This window comes from Heptranchias perlo, chromosome 7 (assembly GCF_035084215.1).
Source record: "Heptranchias perlo isolate sHepPer1 chromosome 7, sHepPer1.hap1, whole genome shotgun sequence".
Lineage (NCBI taxonomy): Eukaryota > Metazoa > Chordata > Chondrichthyes > Hexanchiformes > Hexanchidae > Heptranchias > Heptranchias perlo.
This window is the reverse complement of record NC_090331.1, coordinates 10,279,853-10,302,766: the sequence shown is the minus strand read 5'-3', so window position 1 is coordinate 10,302,766 and position 22,914 is coordinate 10,279,853. Positions and strand designations below refer to the sequence as shown.

At 48.0% G+C, this 22,914-nt stretch overlaps 1 protein-coding gene across 1 annotated transcript in view; it reads right to left on the bottom strand.

Moving 5' to 3' along the window:
- arhgef49 (Rho guanine nucleotide exchange factor 49) overlaps positions 1-5,339 on the bottom strand; it is a 37,599-nt gene extending 32,260 nt beyond the window's left edge. The window contains exons 1-2 of the mRNA XM_067986917.1: positions 4,569-5,339; positions 3,589-4,508 (exon numbers count right to left, since the gene is read on the bottom strand). Coding sequence (XP_067843018.1) covers positions 3,589-4,508; positions 4,569-5,339 — 1,691 coding nt within the window. The remainder of the gene's footprint in view (positions 1-3,588; positions 4,509-4,568) is intronic.
- Between the last annotated feature and the right edge of the window lie 17,575 nt (positions 5,340-22,914).

Below are 22,914 nucleotides of genomic sequence, written 5' to 3'. Positions count from 1 at the left end.
AATAAACGGGTCATTTTCAGGTTGGCAGGTTGTAACTAGTGTCTGACAACATCAGCAAGACTGAAGCCATTGTGCTTGGCTCCAGCCAAAAAAATTCCATTCCTGAGCCATGGACTCCAACCCTCTCCCAGCTGCTCACTCAGTCCGAGCTCCTTATTCGCAACATCGGTTTGACCTGAACTGAACTTCAAACACAATATTCTAGCCACCACTACCACAGCCTATATCCACCTCCACAACGCCGTCAGCCCTATAAACTTTCTTCAACCCCCCCCCCCCCAATAATGTCCAACCTTGCCCACCTCCGAGCCCTGTCCCAATTTCCCCTCCAGCCCTGTCCTTGCTTCCTCCGTCCATGTCCTCTTCCCTCCATCCCTGTCCTCTTGCCTCCATCCCTCCCCTCGTCCCCTCCATCCCTGTCCTCTTCCCTCTATCCCTGTCCTCTTCCCTCCATCCCTGTCCTCTTGCCTCCATCCCTCCCCTCGTCCCCTCCATCCCTGTCCTCTTCCCTCCATCCCTGCCCTCTTCCCCTCCATCCCTTTCCTCTTCCCCTCCAGCCCTCTTCTCTTTCCTCCAGCCTGCTCCTCATCCCCTCCATCCCTGCCCTCTTCCCCTCCATCCCTGCCCTCTTCCCCTCCATCCCTGCCCTCTTCTCCTCCATCCCTGTCCTATTCCCCTCCATCCCTGTCCACTTCCCCTCCATCCCTGCCCTCTTCCCCTCCAGCCCTCTTCTCCTTCCTCCAGCCTGCTCCTCTTTCCCTCCATCCCTGTCCTCTTCCCCTCCATCCCTGCCCTCTTCCCCTCCATCCCTGCCCTCTTCCCCTCCATCCCTGTCCTCTTCCCCTCCATCCCTGCCCTCTTCCCTCCATCCATTTCCTCTTCCCCTCCAGCCCTCTTCTCTTTCCCCCAGCCCGCTCCTCTTCCCCTCCATCCCTGCCCTCTTCCCCTCCATCCCCGTCCTCTTCCCCTCCATTCCTCTCCTCCTCCCTCCATCCCGCTCCTCTTCCCCTCCAGCCTTCTCCTTGCATGCTCAGCCTTACCCTGGACTGCCGGTGATTTAATGCTTTGGTGTTAAAATCCTTGATAACTTTGAAACAGAAGAAATAATATTCGTCACAGATGAATAACATTCACCTTTGTCAGCATTTCTGGATTTCCCCTGCAGCATCCTGATGAACATAACCTTCCCGTTCCCTACACTGCAGGGTCTGTGGATCTCCGAGTATAATTGCTGAATCATAGAGTGAGCTTGGGGCCATTTTGCAGTGCAACCAATATCTGTTTAGACTGTCGGGACTTGATTCACCCTTTACAATCGGCAGGAACTATCTGTTCTTTTTTTTCGCTGAACTACTGAGTAGACAATCAAAACCTTTTAAAATTCCTGCACTTGGCAGGCAAATTAACACACACAAACACGAGAAAAGGGAATAAGCAAAGATTAATTTACAGGGATGACAGAAATATGGCCCCCTCCTCCCCCAACCACCCCCCTCATTTAATGCTGATCCTCTCTCCTACCTCACCCCCCTCATTTAATGCCGGCCCTCTCGCCTACCCCCCCCCCATTTAATTATGGCCCTCTCTCCTACCCCCCCCCCCATTTAATGATGGCTCTCTCTCCTACCCCCCCCCCCATTTAATGCCGGCCCTCTCTCCTACCCCCCCCCCATTTAATGCCGGCCCTCTCTCCTACCTCACCCCCCTCATTTAATTATGGCCCTCTCTCCTACCCCCCCCCCATTTAATGATGGCTCTCTCTCCTACCCCCCCCCCCATTTAATGCCGGCCCTCTCTCCTACCCCCCCCCCATTTAATGCCGGCCCTCTCTCCTACCTCACCCCCCTCATTTAATTATGGCTCTCTCTCCTACCCCCCCCCCCCATTTAATGCCGGCCCTCTCTCCTACCCCCCCCCCATTTAATGCCGGCCCTCTCTCCTACCCCCCCCCCCATTTAATGCTGGCCCTCTCTCCAACCCCCCCCCCATTTAATGCTGATCCTCTCTCCTACCCCCTCTCCCCATTTAATGCCGGCCCTCTCTCCTACCCCCTCCCCCATTTAATTATGGCCCTCTCTCCTACCCCCCCCCCCATTTAATTATGGCCCTCTCTCCTACCCCCCCCCCCATTTAATTATGGCCCTCTCTCCTACCCCCCCCCCCATTTAATTATGGCCCTCTCTCCTACCCCCTCCCCCATTTAATGCCGGCCCTCTCTCCTACCTCACCCCCCTCATTTAATGCCGGCCCCCTCTCCCCCCCATTTAATTATGGCCCTCTCTCCTACCCCCCCCCCATTTAATGCCGGCCCTCTCTCCTACCCCCCCCCCCCCATTTAATGCCGGCCCTCTCTCCTACCCCCCCCCCCCCCATTTAATGCCGGCCCTCTCTCCTACCCCCCCCCCCCCCCCATTTAATGCCGGCCCTCTCTCCTACCCACACCCCCATTTAATGCCGGCCCTCTCTCCTACCCCCCCCCCCCATTTAATGCCGGCCCTCTCTCCTACCCACACCCCCATTTAATGCCGGCCCTCTCTCCTACCCCCCCCCCCCCCCCATTTAATGCCGGCCCTCTCTCCTACCCCCTCCCCCATTTAATTATGGCCCTCTCTCCTACCCCCCCCCCCCATTTAATGCCGGCCCTCTCTCCTACCCCCTCCCCCATTTAATTATGGCCCTCTCTCCTACCCCCTCCCCCATTTAATGCCGGCCCTCTCTCCTCCCCGTCCCCCCTCATTTAATGCCAGCCCTCTCTCCTACCCCCTACCCCCATTTAATGCCGGCCCACTCTCCTCCCCGTCCCCCCTCAGTTAATGCTGGCCCTCTCCTCCTTCCCGACACCCACCCTCAGTTAATGCTGGCTCTGTCCCCCTTTCCCTCATCCCTAGTTACCATGGGGACAAGGGGAGAACAAAACATCTTATTTAAAAAACAAGAAAATAAAAAGTGTTTTTTGTCTGTGAGAATGACTTGTTTTGAATCTTTGAGACCTGATTCCTAGATCCCAATGTAAGCAATCTCACAACACCGGGTTATAGTCCAACAGTTTTATTTGAAAATCACAAGCTTTCGAAGGCTTTCTCCTTCGTCAGGTGAGTGACGAAGGAGGTAAGCTCCGAAAGCTTGTGATTTTCAAATAAAACTGTTGGACTATAACCTGGTGTTGTGAGATTGCTTACATTTGTCCACCCCAGTCCATTACCGGCATCTCCACATCATGGCTAGATCCCAAATAGACATTGTGTATTACAAGGACGGGGCTGTCTCGCTATTGTGTCTATCACTTCAGCTGTGTGTGTGTGTGTATTTATATGTGTGTGTGTAAAAAACAAGGGTACATCATTCTACCATATCGTCAAAAAAAAAATTCTTGATAAATCTGGTGATCTGACAGTTTAATTTGATGGTTGGAAATCCCATCAGACCATTAACATTAGTGTGTCTGTCAAAGGATGCCTCACAAATCTACAAATAGCCACGGGTGAGGAAGAGCAGGCTGAGCATATGGCTACGGTCAAATGGAAGTGGCTAATTTACTGCCAGGTCAACCTGCCGAGGGTCAAAGGTTGAGCTAATAGCTTGCGTTACCTTTTCTTGATGAGGTCGATGGCTGAGCCAAGGAGGCCGTCCTTCATCTGCTGTAACTTGGCGCCATAGCCGGAGACATCTTCCAGTAGCAGCGAAGGACAACAAGACGACTGGGCCTCGTGGCCCGCCGTTTTCTCCGCACAGCCCGAGCCCGGGACGAACCCTCTCCGACTCGCCGCTCGCCGCCGGCTGGCCGTCTCGCCGCTCCCGCCCGGAGCTGCCTCGGTCTGCACGGGTGAGCCGGGAGACGGGCACGTGCAGATGGGCGCCGGAGAGGCGCGGCGCTCTTCCCCGCAGAGCGCGGACGTCGGGCCTGTTTGCGGGGCCGGAGGTGTTCCGCGGGGACTTCCGCTGCCGTCGGGCGAGGCGTCGATTTGTTGACCGGGCCCTCGGCTCTCCGAGGGTCTGCAGCGGGGTGCGTGGTCGCAGCGGGTGGGGTCCTCGCACCCGGTCGGCAGCTCCCTCCACGTGGTGTGGGGTTCCAGCAGAGTCAGCGATGGGCAGCTGCCGCTGTTTGTCCTTCTCCCCGTGCTCTCCTCGCGGTCTCCCTGCAGCTCTGCTTCGTTGCTTGGAGCCTGGCGCTTTTCCCTCTTCCTCATTCTTTTGAACTCTTCGAAGGACGGGATGAGGGCCCTGGCCTTGGAGCTTCGTCTCCTCTCGGACGCCAGGGTCGGTGATCCCTCAGAAACGTACCTATTCCTTTCATGCTCGCCAACCCACACCGCTGTCTGGGATTTGACCACCTCCCCGCCCTCCTCCCTGGGGGGCAGGGTCAAGTTCGGACTGCTGTTCTGGCGCCGCAACTTCAGCCTCCTCATGGCTTCCTCCTTGATCTCCGCAGGGCTCGTCAACCTCTGTGACCTTTGCCGGGGGGCGGCGGCGGCGGAGCCATTTTGCTCGGCGGCTGAGGGACCTCCCGCCTCTTCGCCGCCTTTCGTCGCACAGCCGGACTTGCAGTGCCCGCGGTTCTCCCTTCCCGCGCAGTCCTTCCCAGCGGGCTCCCCCGGCGGGACCTGAGGGCGGACGGGCTTGCTCAGCTCCGCGGCCTTGCTGCTCTGCAGCCGGAGTTTCTCCTTCAGCCCCCTTTTGGCGTCGCCGTTCCGGGCCTTCTCGTTCATCGGCGGGAGCAGCCACTGCGGTACCTTGGCCGACGGAGGCGGGTCCCTCCCTGCCGGCATCCCGGAAGCGGGACCGACGGGAATGTTCCCGCCGGGCCTCAGCAGGCTGTCGATGTCCGGGCCCTCGGTCGAAACCTCGTACCAGCGGCTGGTCGTCCGACAGCGGAAGACGAACTGGCTCTCCGCGCCCCGGCAAGGTGGGCTGAGCGTGCGCCGTTTGCCGTCGGTGAACCCGGCCCGGTGGAGGTCCTCCAGGCTCTGATACAGCCTGGCTCCCGGCTTCGCCGCCGGGGAGCGGCTGGGTCGGGCGGGGCGCCTTCGCTCCGTCGCCCGCAGGCGATTCGACGGTGGCTGCGCGGTGGAGGCCGGGCAGCGCGTCAGGCTCAAGTCGTCCGGCGGAAGGCCGTCGCGGCAGCAAGGGATGGCCCGGCTCTCGTGCGTGCCGGAGGTGTACGTCATAGCGAGTCCAATCGGGGAGGTGGGATCTGGATCCAAAACGGGGAAGCAGGCCGGCCGGTCATTTGGGCAGCGACCAAAGTCCATGCCACAGACGGCAGGTGAGGCTGCTGCTGGGGACTCACATGGTGCAGCGTTCACATCTGGCATGGAGACGGTGCATACCTGAACCTCCATGTGTCTACTGCAGAGAGGAGACTGAGTATCCTGCCAGAGGAAACAGAAAGGCTCTCACTATTGTCCCATTGGCTTTAATGTCACACAACAAATGCACCAGAACATGCTTGGCTTCCTAACAGAACATGACGGGAACTGAAACACGTAGTTTTTCTGGTCAAATGCTATGAAAGATTGTTTCCGCTATCTGGATCGTTGATGTCCTGTATAGTTTCAGATTCATATTTATATAAACCATCTGAACCCCTCGATTAGATTCCAGCCTGTAACTCAACCCTGGATATCCATTATTCTATATATAAACCACCCAAACCCCTCGATTAGATTCCAGCCTTTAACCCACTCCTAGATATCCATTATTCTATATATAAACCATCTGAACCCCTCGATTAGATTCCAGCCTGTAACTCACTCCCGGGTACCCATTATTCTATATATAAACCATCTGAACCCCTCGATTAGATTCCAGCCTGTAACTCACTCCCAGGTATCCATTATTCTATATATAAACCATCTGAACCCCTCGATTAGATTCCAGCCTGTAACTCACTCCCGGGTATCCATTATTCTGTATATAAACCATCTGAACCCCTCGATTAGATTCCAGCCTGTAACTCACTCCCGGGTATCCATTACTCTATATATAAACCATCTGAACCCTTCATTTAGATGATAGCCTGTAATCATCCCCGGGTAACCATCGTTGTCCATTTAATGAGCAGATTCTCATTGGTAGAATTGGCCAGTTATTGATCCTATCATCAATAATACAAATGGTATAAGACATACCGGAGAGTAGTCTCACTATGTCGCAGTGCTGAAGGGTTTTCTTTAATCCCTTGCTGGTACAGGAGAACAGTGAGTCAGAAACCCTGTTGCCAAAAGGCCACGTGATCAGATGGCTTATTTTACATCCAAAGTGACTCACCCCATTTTCGTTGAGTCTGTCTGCTTGCTCCTCGCTTGTGTCCGTGTGGTTTTCAGGTTACTGGTTGCACCGTGAATGTGGCTGTCACCAAAGCTTTGCTTGTTTCTGAGGAACTGGCTGGGGGGTCAGCAGATAGAGACCACACAAGTATGTCTCAGCGGAAATAAAAGCACTTGATCCAAGACAAGAGAAGCGTAGGGTTAGACTTTCAGACAACCTGGAAGAGACATGGGAAATGACAACGCTGAGAAAAGCTTCACAAGCAAGTTGAACCAGGAAACAAATGGCTCTTTAACCTTCTGCGTATACGTCTTATTCAGGATTAGAAGGTGACATTATCAAGGACTCCTTGTAAACACCAAAGTGTTAGTGTTCATGGGACTCTTATTAACACTTTGAGTACTCTAGAGGGATAGAATTGAAAAGCAGAGAAGTTATGTTAAACTTGTACAGAACCTTGTTTCTTGGAGTACCGTGCATAGTTCTGGTCTCCATATTACAAAAAGCATATAGAGGCACTGGAGAAGGTGCAAAAAGAATTTACAAGGACGATACCAGAACTGAGAGTTTATGACTATCAGGAAAGATTGAACAGGCTGGGGCTCTTTTCTCTAGAAATGAGAAGACTGAGGGGTGACCTGATAGAGGTCTTTAAGTTATGAGTTATGAATTGGAGGTGTTTAAGATTATGAAAGGGTTTGAAAGGAGGTGCTGCAGGGCTAACGGCCACTCCTTTTTGGAAGATGGCGCTTCTTTTTTTACAAAGATAATCGGCAAAAGAACCAGAGGGGAGATGAGGAGAATTGTCTTTTACGCAGTGAGTTGTTGTGGTCTGGAATTCACTGCCCAAAAGGGTAGTAAAGCAGATTCAATAGTAACTTTCAAAAGGGAACTGGATAGAGGCTTGGGTATAGAGGGTATAATTTCAAAGTTTGCAGATGACACGAAACTCGGAAAAGCAGTAAGCAATGTGGAAGATAGTAACAGACTTCAGGAGGACATAGACAGACTGGTGAAATGGGCAGACACATGGCAGATGAAGTTTAATGCAGAGATGTGTGAAGTGATACATTTTGGTAGGAAGAATGAGGAGAGGCAAAATAAACTAAATGGTACAATTTTAAAAGGCGTGCAAGAACAGAGAGACCTGGGGGTGTATGTACACAAATCTTTGAAGGTGGCAGGACAAGTTGAGAAGGCTGTTTAAAAAAGCATATGGGATCCTGGGCTTTATTAACAGAGGCACAGAGTACAAAAGCAAGGAAGTTATGCAAAATCTTTATAAAACATTGGTTACATCTCAGCTGGAGTATTGTGTTCAATTCTGAGCACTGCACTTTAGGAAGGATGTCAAGGCCTTGAAGAGGGTGCAGAGGAGATTTACTAGAATGGTACCAGGGATGAGGGACTTCAGTTATGTGGAGAGACTGGAGAAGCTGGGGTTGTTCTCCTTGGAGCAGGGAAGGTTACGGGGAGATTTGGTAGAGGTGTTCAAAATCATGAACGTTTTTGATAGAGTAAATAGGGAGAAACAGTTCCCAGTGGCAGAAGAGTCGCTGACCAGAGGATACAGATTGATGGTGATTGACAAAATAACCAGAGGCGACACGAGGAAACATTATTTTACGCAGCAAGTTGTTATGATCTGGAATGCACTGCCTGAGAGGGCGGTGGAAGCAGACTTAATAATAACTTTCAAACGGGAATTGGATAAATACTTGAAGGGAAAAAAATTTGCAGGGCTATGGGGAAAGAGCAGGGGAGTGGGACTAACTGGATAGTTCTTTCAAAGAGCCGGCACAGGCATGATGGGCTGAATGGCCTCCTTCTGTGCTGTATGATTCTGTGATTGTACCTCCCAAACCCGCGACCTCCACCACATAGAAGGACAAGAGCAGCAGATGTGTTGGAACGCCATCACTTCCAAGTTCCCCTCCAAGCGTCCACCATCCCGACTTGGACGTATATCGGCCGTTCCTTCATCGTCGCTGGGTCAAAATCCTGGAGCTCCCAACCTAACAGCACTGTGGGAGCAACTTCACCACACGGACTGCAGCGGTTCAAGAAGAAGGCCCGCCACCACCTTCTCAAGGGGCAACTAGGGATGGTCAATAAATGCCGGCCTCGCCAGCAACACCCATATTCTGAGACTGAATATAGTGTACAATGAGGATAGGATGGGAGTCTGGCTATGAAGTCAGCCATGATGTGCTGACGATGGTATAGTCTGCCGACGCTCGATGACGAGACACACGCTTTAAGAATGGCCACTTGAGTGAGATGTTGTCGGTCTCCGTGGAACGATCACGCTGGCAAGAAGAGGAGAGGATTACAGCGCCGAAAATTGGATGGAGAAACAAACAATATTAGTTACGGATAGCAAGTTGGCTACAAAACAGAAAACAGAGAGTAGGGGTTAAGGGTATCTACTCAGACTGGCAAATGGTGAGAAGTGGTGTCCCACAGGGATCGGTGCTGGGACCACTGTTGTCCACAACTTACATTAACGATTTGGACTCGGGAGTCAGAAGTACAATTTCAAAATTTGCAGTTGACACCAAATTGCGGAGGGGGGTGGTGGTGTAGTTAATACAAAGGAAGAATGCGTCAAAATGTAAGAGGACATCAATAAACTTGCAGAATGGGCGTGTAACTGAGTTTCAATATAGGTAAGTGTGAGGTGGTGCATTTTGGTAGGAAGAATAAGGAGGAAAATAAGAGTCTAAACAGGATAGAAGAGCAAAGGAATCTATGGTACAGATACACAAATCACTAAATATAGCGAAGCAGGTTAATAAGGCCATAAAAAAAGGCAAGTCAAGCACTGGGGTTCATTTCTAGAGGGATAGAATTGAAAAGCAGAGAAGTTATGTTAAACTTGTATAGAACCTTGGTTAGACCACACTTGGAGTATTGTGCACAGTTCTGGTCTCCATATTATAGAAAGGACATAGAAGCATTGGAGAGGGTGCAAAAATGATTCACAAGGATAATATCAGAACTGAGAGGATATCCTTATCAGGAAAGGCTGAACAGGCTGTGGCTCCATGCTCTAAAAAAGAGAAGGCTGAGGGGTGACCTGATAGAGGTCTTTAAGATTATGAAAGAGTTTGATAGGGTAGACGTAGAGAAGATGTTTCCACTTGTGGGGGAGACCAAAACTAAAGGTCATAAATATAAGACAGTCACTAATAAATCCAATAGGGAATTCAGGAGAAACTTCTTTACCCAAAGAGTGGTAAGAATGTGGAACTCGCTACTACAATGAGGAGTTGAGGCGAATAGCATAGATGCAGTTAAAGGGAAGCTAGATAAGCACACAAGGGAGAAAAGAACAGAAGGATAGCCTGATAGGGTTAGATGAAGTCGGGAGGGAGGAGGCTCGTGTGCAGCATAAACGCAGACATAGACCAGTTGGGCCGAATGGCCTGTTTCTGTGCTGTAGTTTCGACGTAACTCGAGTTACACACTAGCAGTCAGAAGAGAAGCCATAATGCGGCCTGCAGACCAGGCTGTAGGGGCAGCTAGTTGTCTGAAGTGGTCTCTGGCAGCTGTTAGCTTTTATCACTGGGAATTGATTTCGGTGGAAAGTCTGCTGCTTTTTCCCTTGGGAGGATGTCCCTAAATCTCAGAGATCGCGTTAATCTGTCACAGCGCACTGCCAGTAAATTTCCACAGGTCTGAAATACTTTTGATGCACTGTACATTCCCCGGGGTCTAGTTTACTTTACATTACACCACCGATTTTCTCAGTCACCGCCAGGCCCCTGAAATCTATGAGGAATAAATGTATGGTAATAATAATTTCATTCTGATATATTTCTAACTATCATAATTTCACAAATATTAGGAACATTTCCATGAGAAAAGACTCCCATTTATAAAGCACCTTAGTACATCTCTCAGAAACACCTTAAAGCATTTCCTATCCAATTAAATAATTTTGAGGTGCAAACACACACAGCAAGATCATAGAATCTTACAGCACAGAAGGAGGCCATTCGGCCCATTGTGCCCGTGCTGGCTCTTTGAAAGAGCTATCCAATTAGTCCCACTCCCCCCACTCTTTCCTCGTATCCCTGCAATTTTATCCTTTTCAAGTATTTATCCAATTCCCTGTTGAACGTCATTATTGAATCTGCTTCCACCGCAGTCTCAGGCAGTGCATTCCAGATCATAGCGGCTCGCTGCGTAAGAAACAGTTTCCTCATCTCCCCTCTGGTTCTTTTGCCAATTATCTTAAATCTGTGTCCTCTGGTTACCGACCCTCCTGCCTGTAGAAGCAGTTTCTACCTACCCAGTCTATCAAAACCCTCCATAATTTTGAAGATCCCACAAAGAACAATGAGATGGTGGTGGTCAGAATGTTCAGACACCAGTGGAACACCATAGTTATTGGGATCTTGAAAAACATCTGAACATGCAGATTGGGCCTTGGTTTCACATCTCATCAGCCCCTCTGACAATGCAGCGGCCCCTCAATATTGCACTGAAATATCAGGTTAGATTCTGCGTTCAAGTGCGGATTGAACCCACAACCTTCTGACTCAGAGGCAGGAATGCTACCAACTCAGCCGAGCAATCGATTAACTGACAAGCAACTCAGCTCTTCCTGCAACGTCCACCATTACTCCATCCGGAAGGGGTTGGGCAGGCGATTGAGGACCAAGTCTGTACCGTTACCACTCCAAGTAGCCTCGAGGAGGTAAACCAGCCTGGCCTTAGTGGGCCGAACGGCCTGTGCTCATTCCATGCTTTCTCATATTCCTATCGTAGTGAGCAGGATAAGATACCCTGCCTCGCTTTCCTGAGCTCAGGTCATCGAGGCCAAATGTACAGCCCAGTTACCTCAGCTCAGGCAGGGGATTGACCCGGGAAATCCCTGTTTGGAATGGTTCAGTAGCGCAATGTGGAGACGCTGGAGGAGCAGGAAACTTTCTATCCAGTATATTTGCACATCTGGTTGTTTTCAAATACTTTAAGACATCATTTTGATCAACTGACTTTTCTCCAATAATTGTTTTTGGCTGCACTGGTGTCAGCCTTGGCGAAGTGGGTAGCACTCTCAACTTTGAGTCACGAAAGTCATGGGTTCAAGTCCACAATCTACAGACTTGAGCACAAAATCTAGGCTGACTGTTCAATGTAATACTGAGGTAGTACTGCACTGTTGGAGGTGCTATCTTTCACTTGAGATGTTGAACTGAGGCTGCCCTCTCAGATGGGTGTAAAAGATCCCATGGGCACTATTTTTGAAGAAGAGAAGGGGAGGTGACCGGGCCAATATTTATCCCTTAACCAACACCGCCAAAAACAAATTAGCTGGTCATTTATCTTTCAACCAACGAATTACTTTTGAAGTGTAGTCACCGTTGTTATGTAGGCAAACACTGCAGCCAATCTGTGCACAGCAAGACTCCACAAAGAGCAATGAGATCAACAACTAAATTTAAATCTGAGATAGATAGATTTTTGGCAACCAAAGGTATTAAGGGAAATGGGCCAAAGGTGGGTATATGGAGTTAGATCACAGATCAGCCATGATCGTATCAAATGGCGGAGCAGGCACGAGGGGCTGAATGGCCTACTCCTGTTCCTATGTTCCTAACAACCAGATGATCTGCTTTTGATGGTGTTGGTTGAGGGACGAAAGTTGGCCAACTTCAATAATGTCAAGTTAGAGACTCTTCTTCCTCCTTAGATAATCAAAACTCACTGCACCATCTACTGCTCTAACGAACTCTTACCCGGGACCTCAAATTGGTGGAACTTTACACATCATTCAGTTTTCTCTTCCTCCAACAATCGGAGGGCTTTTAAAACTCAAGTTTGATGTCCTATCAGCACTGCTTGATTCATTTTGCTTTCTCTCCGACATTATTTGCAACCTTGCTGGTGTCCTCTGCTATGGGTCTTGGTCCTTCACCCATGTTTCTCAATTTAAAAACGTCCCATAAATCTGTTGGTCGATTCAGCGTACTGCGCAGTGATGAGTAACGACCTCAATCTCCCTATTTTATCGCTCTGAGCCTTGAGACAACAGATAGAACTCGCTGCGGACAAAGATTATGTTAAGGATCAATCCGGTTGGTTTGTGCCCGATGTGGTATGTGTGGAGATTGACCTCTTCAAGGTTGGATATTCAAGAATAATTCAAATCTACCACTAATCCTTGTCTCTAAATTTGTCTATTGTGGAATTTTTATTTTGATCTTATTTTTGTACCTCGGGATGCATCGGCCTCGATAAAAATGCAGAAGAAACTGGTTGGCAAAGATAATTATTTTTCCTTTAATTCATTCTCGGGGTGTGGGCGTTGCTAGCAAGGCCGGCATTTATTGCCCATGCCTAGTTGCTCTGAACTGAGTGGCTTGCTTGGCCGCTTCAGAGGACATTATTGCCGGACTGGAGTCACGTGTAGGTCAGACTACATAGGGAAGGTCGGCAGGTTTCCCTCCCTAAAGGACATTAGTGAACCAGTTGAGTTTTTATGACAACCCCACAGCTTCATGGTCACTTTTACTGATATCAGTTCTTTATTTCCAAATTATTTTCTTTAACTGAATTAAAATTCTCAAACTGCCATAGTGGGATTACTAGCCCAGTAACATAACTCCCGCGTTATCGTACCCCAGTCAGTAATGAAACATTTTTCTCCGCTGCAAATTCCACCCTTTCCACTCCTCTCCTGAAAGCACTGAGTCCCTCAATCAGGGATGATTCCGATGGTGACAGTCAGTCTTCAGTACATTGATCAAGCTGCCAATCGTATGGAAGGCCAGACAGTGCCTGTCCCACTACAGAAACATTAGCACAAAATCCAGGCTGACACTCCCAGCGCAGCACTGAGGGAGTGCTGCACTGTTGGAGGTGCCGTCTTTCGGATGAGACGTTAAACTGCGGCCCCGTCTGCCTTCTCAGGTGGACGTAAAAGATCCCATGGCACTATTTCGATGAACAGCAGGAGAGTTCTCCCCAGTGTCCTGGGCCAATGCGTATCCCTCAACCAACATCACTGAAACAAACAATCTGGTCATTATCACATTGCTGTTTGTGGGAGCTTGCTGTGCGCAAAATTAACTGCCGCGTTTCCCACATTACAACACTGACTACACTTCAAAACGTATTTAATTGGTTGTAAAGCGCTTTGGGACGTCCTGAGGTTGTGAAAGGCATGATATAAATGACTTTCTTCCTTTCTAAATTATGAAGATAGGTTGCACAGACTAGGCTTGTATTCCCTTGAATATAGAAGATTAAGGGGTGATCTAATCAAAGTGTTTAAGATGATTAAAGGATTTGATAGGGTAGATAGAAACTATTTCCTTTGGTGGGAGAGTGCAGAACAAGGAGGCATAACCTTAAAATTAGAGCTAGGCTGTTCAGGGGTGATGTCAGGAAGCATTTCTTCACACAAAGGGGAGTGGAAATCTGGAACTCTCTCCCACCAAAAGGCTGGGGGTCAATTGAAAATTTCAAAACTGAGATTGACAGATTTCTGTTGGGCAAGGGTATTAATGGGTACGGCACCAAGGCGGGTAAATGGAGTTAAGATACAGATCAGCCATGATCTAATTGAATGGCGGAACAGGACTCGAGGGGCTGAATGGCCTCCTCCTGTTTTTGTTCCAACACGTTTCCTCTCTGAAGGTAATTTAAAAAAAGAATTTTAAAAATTTCCCTCCACACTTGAAGATTCAGACTCGTGTTGGGAGTCTGGTTAATGTTGAGCATCAACTGCCCTCCAGTACCTGACTCAAATGGCCATTTGTCACGGCAGTCTGGAGTGTCAGCATCTGCCAGCTGTTCGACCATGAGGAGCGTCACAGCCAGGGTCGTTCCTGTCGTCACCCAACCTTCCGACTGGAGTCACTGGCCAGTGATAACCAGCAACAAGACTTGCTGATTTTTTTCCCCGCCCCTCCCCTCCCCTCTCTAGCCCAAGGGCACTGGGGTCGACTGCAATGCCTCACCCACCACTCCAGCTCAGATCAAATCAGCTAACTCAACACAGGCTGGGAATTGAACCTGGAGTCTACCTGGTCTGTGCAGCTTTGTACCACACTGGACAGGTCTCTACCGCACTGAGTTGTTAGGGGAGCTTTTATCTTTGAAGAGAAAAGTAACAGTCAGTTTGAACATAGGAACAGGAGGAGGCCATTCAGCCCCTCGAGACTGTTCCGCTATTCAATGAGATCATGGCTGATCTGTATCCTAACTCCATCCTCCCACCTTGGCTCCCCATCCCTTAATGCCCTTGGCTAGCAAAAATCTATTGGTCTCAGATTTAAAATTATTAATTGAGCTAGCATCTGCTGCACTTTCTGGGAGAGAGTTCCACACTTCTACCAGCCTTTGCGTGAAGATGTGTTTCCTAACTTCTCTCCTGAATGGCCTGGCTCTGATTTTAAGGTTATGTCCCCTTGTCCTAGACTCGCCCAACAGTGGAAAAAGTTTCTCTCTATCAATTCCTTTGCCAAAGGTTTTGTGAAAAGTAAGTCATTGTGAAAGACTCCTCATTGCTGTGGGATTTGTCCATAATGCAATATCACATTTTTTTTTTTCTGCTGGCTCTCAACCAAACTCATTCACACTTTGTCACTCAATTCCCAGGTTAGTAACACCCTTCTCAATCCATGTGTCACACATTAATACAACTGTTACATCGTCCATCTGTGACTCAATTGGAGCATCTGGACTGCACCAAGTTCACAGCTCCATGGATATGTGAGTGGAAGTAAACTGAGAACCATTGTTAGCAATTCTGTCATGTTCGGAAAATGGCCATTAATTGCAACAGAGATAAAAGTGCTCATTTGCAAAGAAAGAATTGCATTTACATAGCGCCTTATCACATTCCCAAAGCAACACAACAGCGATTGCTTTATAGAGGCAAACATAGCAAGATCCCAATTCACAGAATCATACAGCTCAGAAAGAGGCCATTCGGCTCATTGGGTCTGTGCCGGCTCTTTGAAAGAGCGATCCAATTAGTCCCACTCCCCTGCTCTTTCCGCACAGCCCCGCAAATTTCTCCTTTTCAAGCATTTATCCAAGTCTTGGATGATGTTGATCAAGGGGTGAATGTTAATCATGGCATTGCTGTGGCTCAGTGGTTAGCAATCTTGAGTCAGCAGGTTGTGGGTTCAGAGTCCCACCCCAAAGACTTAAGCACATAACACAGGCTGATGCTCCAGCGCAATTCTGAGGGAGTGCTGCACTGTTGGAGGTGCCATCGTTCAGATGAGATGTTAAACCGAGATCCTATCTGCCCTCTCGGGTGGACATAAAAGATCCCATGGTGCTATTTCAAAGAAGAACAGTGGAGTTGTCCCCGGTGTCCCGGCCAATGTTAATCCTTCAACCAACACCAAAAACAGATGATCTTGTCATTTATTTCAATGCTGTTTGTGGGATCTTGCTGTGTGCAAAATTGGCTGCCACGTTTCCCACAACAGTGACCACACTTCATTGGTTGTAATGTGCTTAGGGACGCACTGAGTTTGTGAAAGGCGCTATATAAATGCAAATTCTTTCTTTTTACATTACGTCCGATTTAACGACACAGTGACACAAAGTTAATTAGAGGGTGAAGAAAAATGATAGTTCCCCCTTCTGCCTAATCTACAGCGTATCAATGGTAGATGGTCACTAGACCCACCCTCCAATACAGAAAATGCTTTATGTTGCTCAGACCTAATGCACAGGTGGGACAGTGGAGCAGGACACAGAGCGCTGAATTAACTTGATTGATAGTTGTTAAACAGACAACGGTAATGTTTTTTGCTGGCTGAGATATTTATGCTGTGGGAAAAATGACATGTACAGAGGAATAGATATGAGGAACGAGGTAATCTAAAGGTGAAGAAAGAGAGAGAACAAACGTGAGAGAGGTGGGATAGAGAGCAAGAAAGAAGTTGACAAAAAGATAGAAACCGGGACAGAAAGCGAGAGAGATTAAGGCAGAGAGACTGAGGTGGAGAGGAAGAGAGAGTGGCGTGGGGACGGGGAAGGGGGAAAGAGAGACCCAGGGACAGAGAGAGAGAGAGAGACACTAGTGGGAGAGAAACTGGGCAGAGAGGGAGAGAGCAGCCTGGGAAGGGGAAAGGGGGAAGAATAATGTCTCGATTTTAAGATTTTCATCCTTATTTTCTAATCCCTCCGTGGCCTCACTCCCCTCCCTATCTCTGTAACCTCCTCCAGCCCTACAACCCTCAGAGATCTCTGCGTTCCTCCAATTCTGGCCTCTTGCGCATCCCAGATTTTCATCGCTCCATCATTGGCGGCCGTACCTTCGGCTGCCTAGGCCCTAGGCTCTGGAATTCCCTCCCGAAAACTCTTCACCTCTCTACCTCTCTCTCCTCCTTTAAGACGCTCCTTAAAACCTAACTCTTTGACCAAGCTTTTGGTCACCTGTCCTAATATCTCCTTACGTGGCTCGGTGTCAAATTTTGTTTGATAATCGCTCCTGTGAAGCGCCTTGGGACGTTTTACTACGGTAAAGGCGCTATATAAATGCACGTCGTTGTTGTTGTTGTTGTTGTTAGAGAGATACTCTCAGGGACAGAGAAATTGGGAGTCCCTCCAACATTATCAAACGGACATGAGAAAAAAGTCAATACACATTAGTATCTAACCAGCATCGCACCTAAGTGCTGGTGTGGCTCAGTTGGTCTCACCCTCACCTCTGAGTCAGGAGATTGTGGGTTCATAGCACCCACTCCAGTGTTTAAGGACATAGTCCAGGATGAGACTTAATACAGTACTAAAGCGGGTGCGACATTGTCAGACGTGCAGTCTTTCAAATAAAACGTTGAACCAGGCCCCTATTCAGGTGGACATTAAAGATCCCACACCTGTATTTGAAGAAGAGTGGAGGGCTCTCCCAGTCTCCCAGCCATTATTCTTCCTTCAACTAACGCCAACCAAAATAAACTGACTGGTGTTGTTTGTTGGATCGTTCTGTGTGCAAAAATCGCTGCTGTGTCTGCTTATATTGAAAGAGAGACTGTACTTCAAAAGGTAATTCATTGTACCATGAAGTGCTTCGGGACATTCTGAGTGTGATAAGGTTTGTCAATTCACACCCACTGATCTATGATATGATAAACACGTCTGTAAATTGATACGTCCAGTCCTGTCTGGTACACACAATGCAGATAATATCATTACCTCAGAACAACATGTGTTAGGATGCTGCCATTGAATTATATTTGCCAGAGATCATTGTAAAATGCTACCTGTCTTTTCCCTGAAAAATTGTAACTGAATCTGATATGGGTCTTCTTGCTTTGAACTTAACATAGGGACATAAGAACAGAAGGAGGCCATTCAGCCCATCAAGCCTGTTCCGCCATTCAATTTGAACATGGCTGATCCGTCTCCTAATTCCATTTACCTGCTTTGGTTCCATAATATCCTTGCCTAACAAAAATCTATCAATCTTAGTTTTGAAATTTTCAATTGACTCCCAGCCTCAACGGCCTTTTGGGCGAGAGAGTTCCAGATTTTCTTTTGTGTGAAGAAATATTTCCTGACGTAACTCCTGAACAGCCTGGCTCTAAGGTTATGCCCCCTTGTTCTGGACTCCCCCACCAGAGGAAATAGTTTCTTTCTATCTACAGATAGGCTGGATAGAGAGAAACTATTTCCACTGGTTGGGGATTCTAGGAGTAGGGGGCACAGTCTAAAAATTAGAGCCAGACCTTTCAGGAGTGAGATTAGAAAACATTTCTACACACAAAGGGTGGTAGAAGTTTGGAACTCTCTTCCGCAAACGGCAATTGATACTAGCTCAATTGCTAAATTTAAATCTGAGATAGATAGCTTTTTTGCAACCAAAGGCATTAAGGGATATGGACCAAAGGCAGGTATATGGACCTAGATCACACATCAGCCATGATCTTATCAAATGGCGGAGCAGGCACAAGGGGCTGAATGGCCTACTCCTGTTCCTATGTTCCTACCCTATCAACTCCTTTAATCATTTTAAACACCTCAATTAGATCACCCATTAATCTTCTAGCAAGCGAATACAAGCCTAGTCTATGCAACCTGTCTTCATTATTTAACCCTTTTAGCCCCGGTATCATTCTGGTGAATCTGTGCTGCACCCCCTCCAAGGCCAATATATCCGTCCTGAGGTGCAGTGCCCAGAACTGAACCCAGTACTCCAGATGCAGTCTAACCAGAGCTTTATTTAACTGTAACATAACTTCCACTCCTTTGTATTCTAGCCCCCTTGAGATAAAGGCCAATATACCATTTGCCTTTTTAGTTATTTTTTGTACCTGTCCACTAGCTTTTAGTGGTTTCTGTACTTAGACCCCTAAATCTCTCCCCACAGTTCCTAGCTTCTCGACAATTAGAAAATACTCTGATCTATCTTTCTTAGGTCCAAAGTGGATAACCTCACATTTCCCCACATTGAACTCCATCAGCCACAGTTTTGCCCACTCACTTAATCTATCAATGTCCCGTTGCAACTTCTTGCTCCCATCTACGCTATTTACCATGCCACCTAACTTGGTATCCTCCACAAACTTGGATATATGGCTCTCTATTCCTTCATCTAAGTCATTTGTAAATATAGTGAAAAGCTAAGGCCCACCACTGGTCACACCCTGCCAAATGGAGCACATACCCATTTATCCCTACGCTCTGTTTCCTACCTCCTAACCAATTCCCAATCCAAGCCTCCACTTTCATGCGCTTTTATTTTTGTTAACAGTCTCTTATGTGGAACCTTATCGAATGCCCTGGTTAGACCGCACCTGGAATACTGTGAGCAGTTCTGGGCACCGCACCTTCGGAAGGGCATATTGGCCTTGGAGGGAGTGCAGCATAGGTTTACTAGAATGATACTTCAAGGGTTAAGTTACGAGGAGAGATTACACAAATTGGGGTTGTATTCTCTGGAGTTTCGAAGGTTAAGGGTTGATCTGATCGAAGTTTATAAGATATTAAGGGGAACGGATAGGGTGGATAGAGAGAAACTATTTCTGCTGGTTGGGGATTTTAGGAGTAGGGGGCACAGTCTAAAAATTAGAGCCAGACCTTTCAGGAGCGAGATTAGAAAACATTTCTACACACAAAGGGTGGTAGAAGTTTGGAACTCTCTTCCGCAAACAGCAATTGATACTAGCTCAATTGCTAAATTTAAATCTGAGATAGTTAGCTTTTTGGCAACCAAAGGTATTAAGGGATATGGGCCAAAGGCAGGTATATGGATTTTGATCACAGATCAGCCATGATCTTATCAAATGGCGGAGCGGGCACAAGGGGCTGAATGGCCTACTCCTGTTCCTATGTTCCAATGTTCCTATGCCTTCTGGAAGTCCATATAAATAACATCCATCGACACATCCTTATCTACCACGTTAGTTACCTCCTCAAAAAATTCAACTAGGTTCATTAGACATGACTTACCCTTTACAAATCCATGCTGGCTCTCTAATCAGTTTATGTTTGTCCAAGTGCTGAGTGAGTCACACTGTCCCTAATAAAAGACTCAAGTAACTTCCCCACAACAGATGTTATACTAATAGGCATATAATTTCCTAGTTTATCTCTCATGCCCTTCTAAATAGTGGAGTGACATTGGCAATTTTCCAATCCAAGAGGACAATTCCTGAAATGAGAGAGTTTTGGAAGATCATGACTGAAACATCTATAATTTCCTCACCTACTTCTTTTAATATCCAAGGGTGGAAACCATTGGAGATTTGTCTAATTTTAGTCTCATTATTTTCTCCATTACCATTTTAAAATTTATATTAATTCTAGTAAGTTCCTCCCCATGACTTATTTTTACTTTTCCTCGATATCTCTGGTACTTTATCCTTATCCTCTACGGTGAAGACCGATACAAAGTAAGCATTTAGTAAGTCCGCCATTTCTTGATTTTCAATTACAATATCACCTGCGTCTGTCTTTAAGGGCCCCACATTACTGTTAGCCTCCCTCTTTCTTTTAATATACTTGTAAAATCCTTTAGTGTTATTCTTGATCTCCCTCGCAAGTTTTTTGTCGCATTCCCTTTTTGCAGCTCTCACTACTTTCTTTGTATTCCTCTGCTGTTCTTCATATCTCTCCTAGTCTGTGGAATCGCTACTGTTCTTTGTATTCGTATAATCCCTTTCTTTTAGCTTTATACTATCTCTCACTTTAAAGGAGCCATTGACTGTGTGAAAGTGAATAACTTGCCTCTGTGCCCACACCAAGTTGATGAATATGTTTTTTCTAATGTACAGAATTTGGAGACAGACTTTGGAAACTTGCTCCACAGTGCCACCTCATGGCTAGAGCCTGTAACTGCAATGTGACAGTTGACATAGCAAAATTGAATGGGAAATGTTGATATAGAAATTTACAGTCCACCACCTAGAAGGACAAGGGCAGCAGGTGCATGGGAACACCACCACCTCCAAGTTCCACTCCAAGTCACACACCATCCCGACTTGGACATATTTCGGCCATTCCTTCATCGTCGCTGGGTCATAATCCTGGAACTCCCTACCTAACAGCACTGTGGGAGAACCTTCACCACACGGACAGCAGTAGCTCAAGACGAAGGCGCACCACCACCTTCTCAGGGCAACTAGGGATGGGCAATAAATGTCAGTCTTGCCAGCGATGCCCACATCCCGAGAATGAACTTGAAAAAATTTCACAGAAACACGTAACAACAAGAGGCAAGGTTTGTGCACACCCTAAGCATGATTTTTAATAATATATAGAGATAGGTTTGTTGCTGTGGGAAGGAGAAGAGCGCAGAAAGCCATTCATCAACTTTGGTTTGACTGATCCGTGATAAATTGGTCTGTAATCTGCCTCGCTATTTTTCACTATGAGTCTTTCTCCCAACATCTCCCTGATGTTGACATTGGGGAAATGGTAGGAGAGAGATTCACAATGAAAAATATCCGATGTTGCCACTGGGCTAATTAGAAATCTGAGCCAGGAGTTCCCCCGACGATTCAACGGATCTACACATTGAGGAGCTGAGGTGGAAGAATCAGGAAGGCCCTGGGTTTTAATCTCTGTTCTATGCGGATGAACTGATTTCAGGCGGTACGGACACTACAACTGGTCTTAACTAGTGAAAGGAAGGGAGGAGAATCAACAACAACTTGCATTTATATAGCGCCTTTAATGTAGACAAAAATTGGAACTAAGCCAAAGTAGGAGATATTGGGACGGATGACTGAAAGCTTTGGTCAGAAGGGTGGGATTTAAGGAGGTGTCTTAAAGGAGCCAAGAGCGGTGGAGAGGCAGAGAGGTTCAGGGAGGGAATTCCAAAGCTTAGGGCCAGGAAAGCTGAAGGCACGGCCGCCAATGGCGGAGCAAAGGGAGTGGAGGATGCACAAAGAGGCCAGAGTTGCAGGAACGCAGAGTTCTCAGAGGGTCGCAGGGCTGGAGAAGTTTAGGAGATGTGGAGGGGCCAAGGCCATGAAAACAGCCAGAGTTCCATCTCCTGATCACCATCTGCTGGAAGATGTGTGGGCGGGGGACGGACAGAGGCCCTGAAAATCTGCAGTTACGATGGGATTGTGCCTCCTGGTGCCCTCCAGCGCTCAACCCCTGAGTTTGTGGGCTCACCAGAAGCGCATCTCGTTTGCAGGGAGCTGGTGGGCGCCCGTGGCACTCTGGGTGCGTCTTGGTCATCTGCCTGCTCCGCGCTTCCGCAAACTTTGGCCTTTATGCGGCAGGGAAGTGGGAAACTCCTAGAATAAGGAATCCTGGTTCGCAGCATCACCTTCTCTGAAGTGCATGGCCCTGTAAGAGTCGGGGGGAGGCTCCGCCGACACAAATAAGTCCTACCGAGATTTCCCAAGGTCGGTTGAAACCCGACTACTCCAGTTGCTGAACTTTCTCTGAGCAATTGCGCCAGAACTACCAAGGAAATTGAGCCCCAGAGTTTCCTACTTTGTGGTTCAAGCCAGTTTTCATAGTCGCAAATGGCATCCTAAGTAACTGTGACCATGGTAAACTATCCCTCCTCATCCTTCTCGACCTGTCTGCAGCCTTTGACATGGGTGACTACACCATCCTCCTCCTACACCTCTCCTCGGTCGTCCAGCTTGTTGGGGCTGCCCTCGCCTGGTTCCATTCCTATCTATCCAGTCGTAACCAGAGAATCACCTGCAATGGCTTCTCTTCCCGCTCCCGCACCGTTACCTCTGGAGTCCCCCATGGATCCATCCTTGGCCCCCTCCTATTTCTCATCTACATGCTGCCCCTCGGCGACATCATCTGAAAACACAACGTCAGATTCCACATGTATGCTGACAACACCCAGCTCTACCTCACCACCACCTCCCTCGACCCCTCCACTGCTGCTGATTTGTCACAATGCTTGCCCGACATCCAGTGCTGGATGAGCAAAAATTTCCCCCAACTAAACACTGGAGGACCAAAGCCATTGTCTTTGGTCCCCGCCACAAACTCTGATCCCTAGCCTCTGATTCCATCCCTCTCCCTGGCCACTGTCTGAGGCTGAGCCAGACTGTTCGCAACCTTGGCGTTGTGCCTGACCCTAAGATGAGCTTCCAACCCCATATCCGCTCCATCATCAAGACCACCTAATTTCACCTCCATAACATCGCGCGTCTCCTCCCCTGCCTCAGATCATCTGCTGCTGAAACC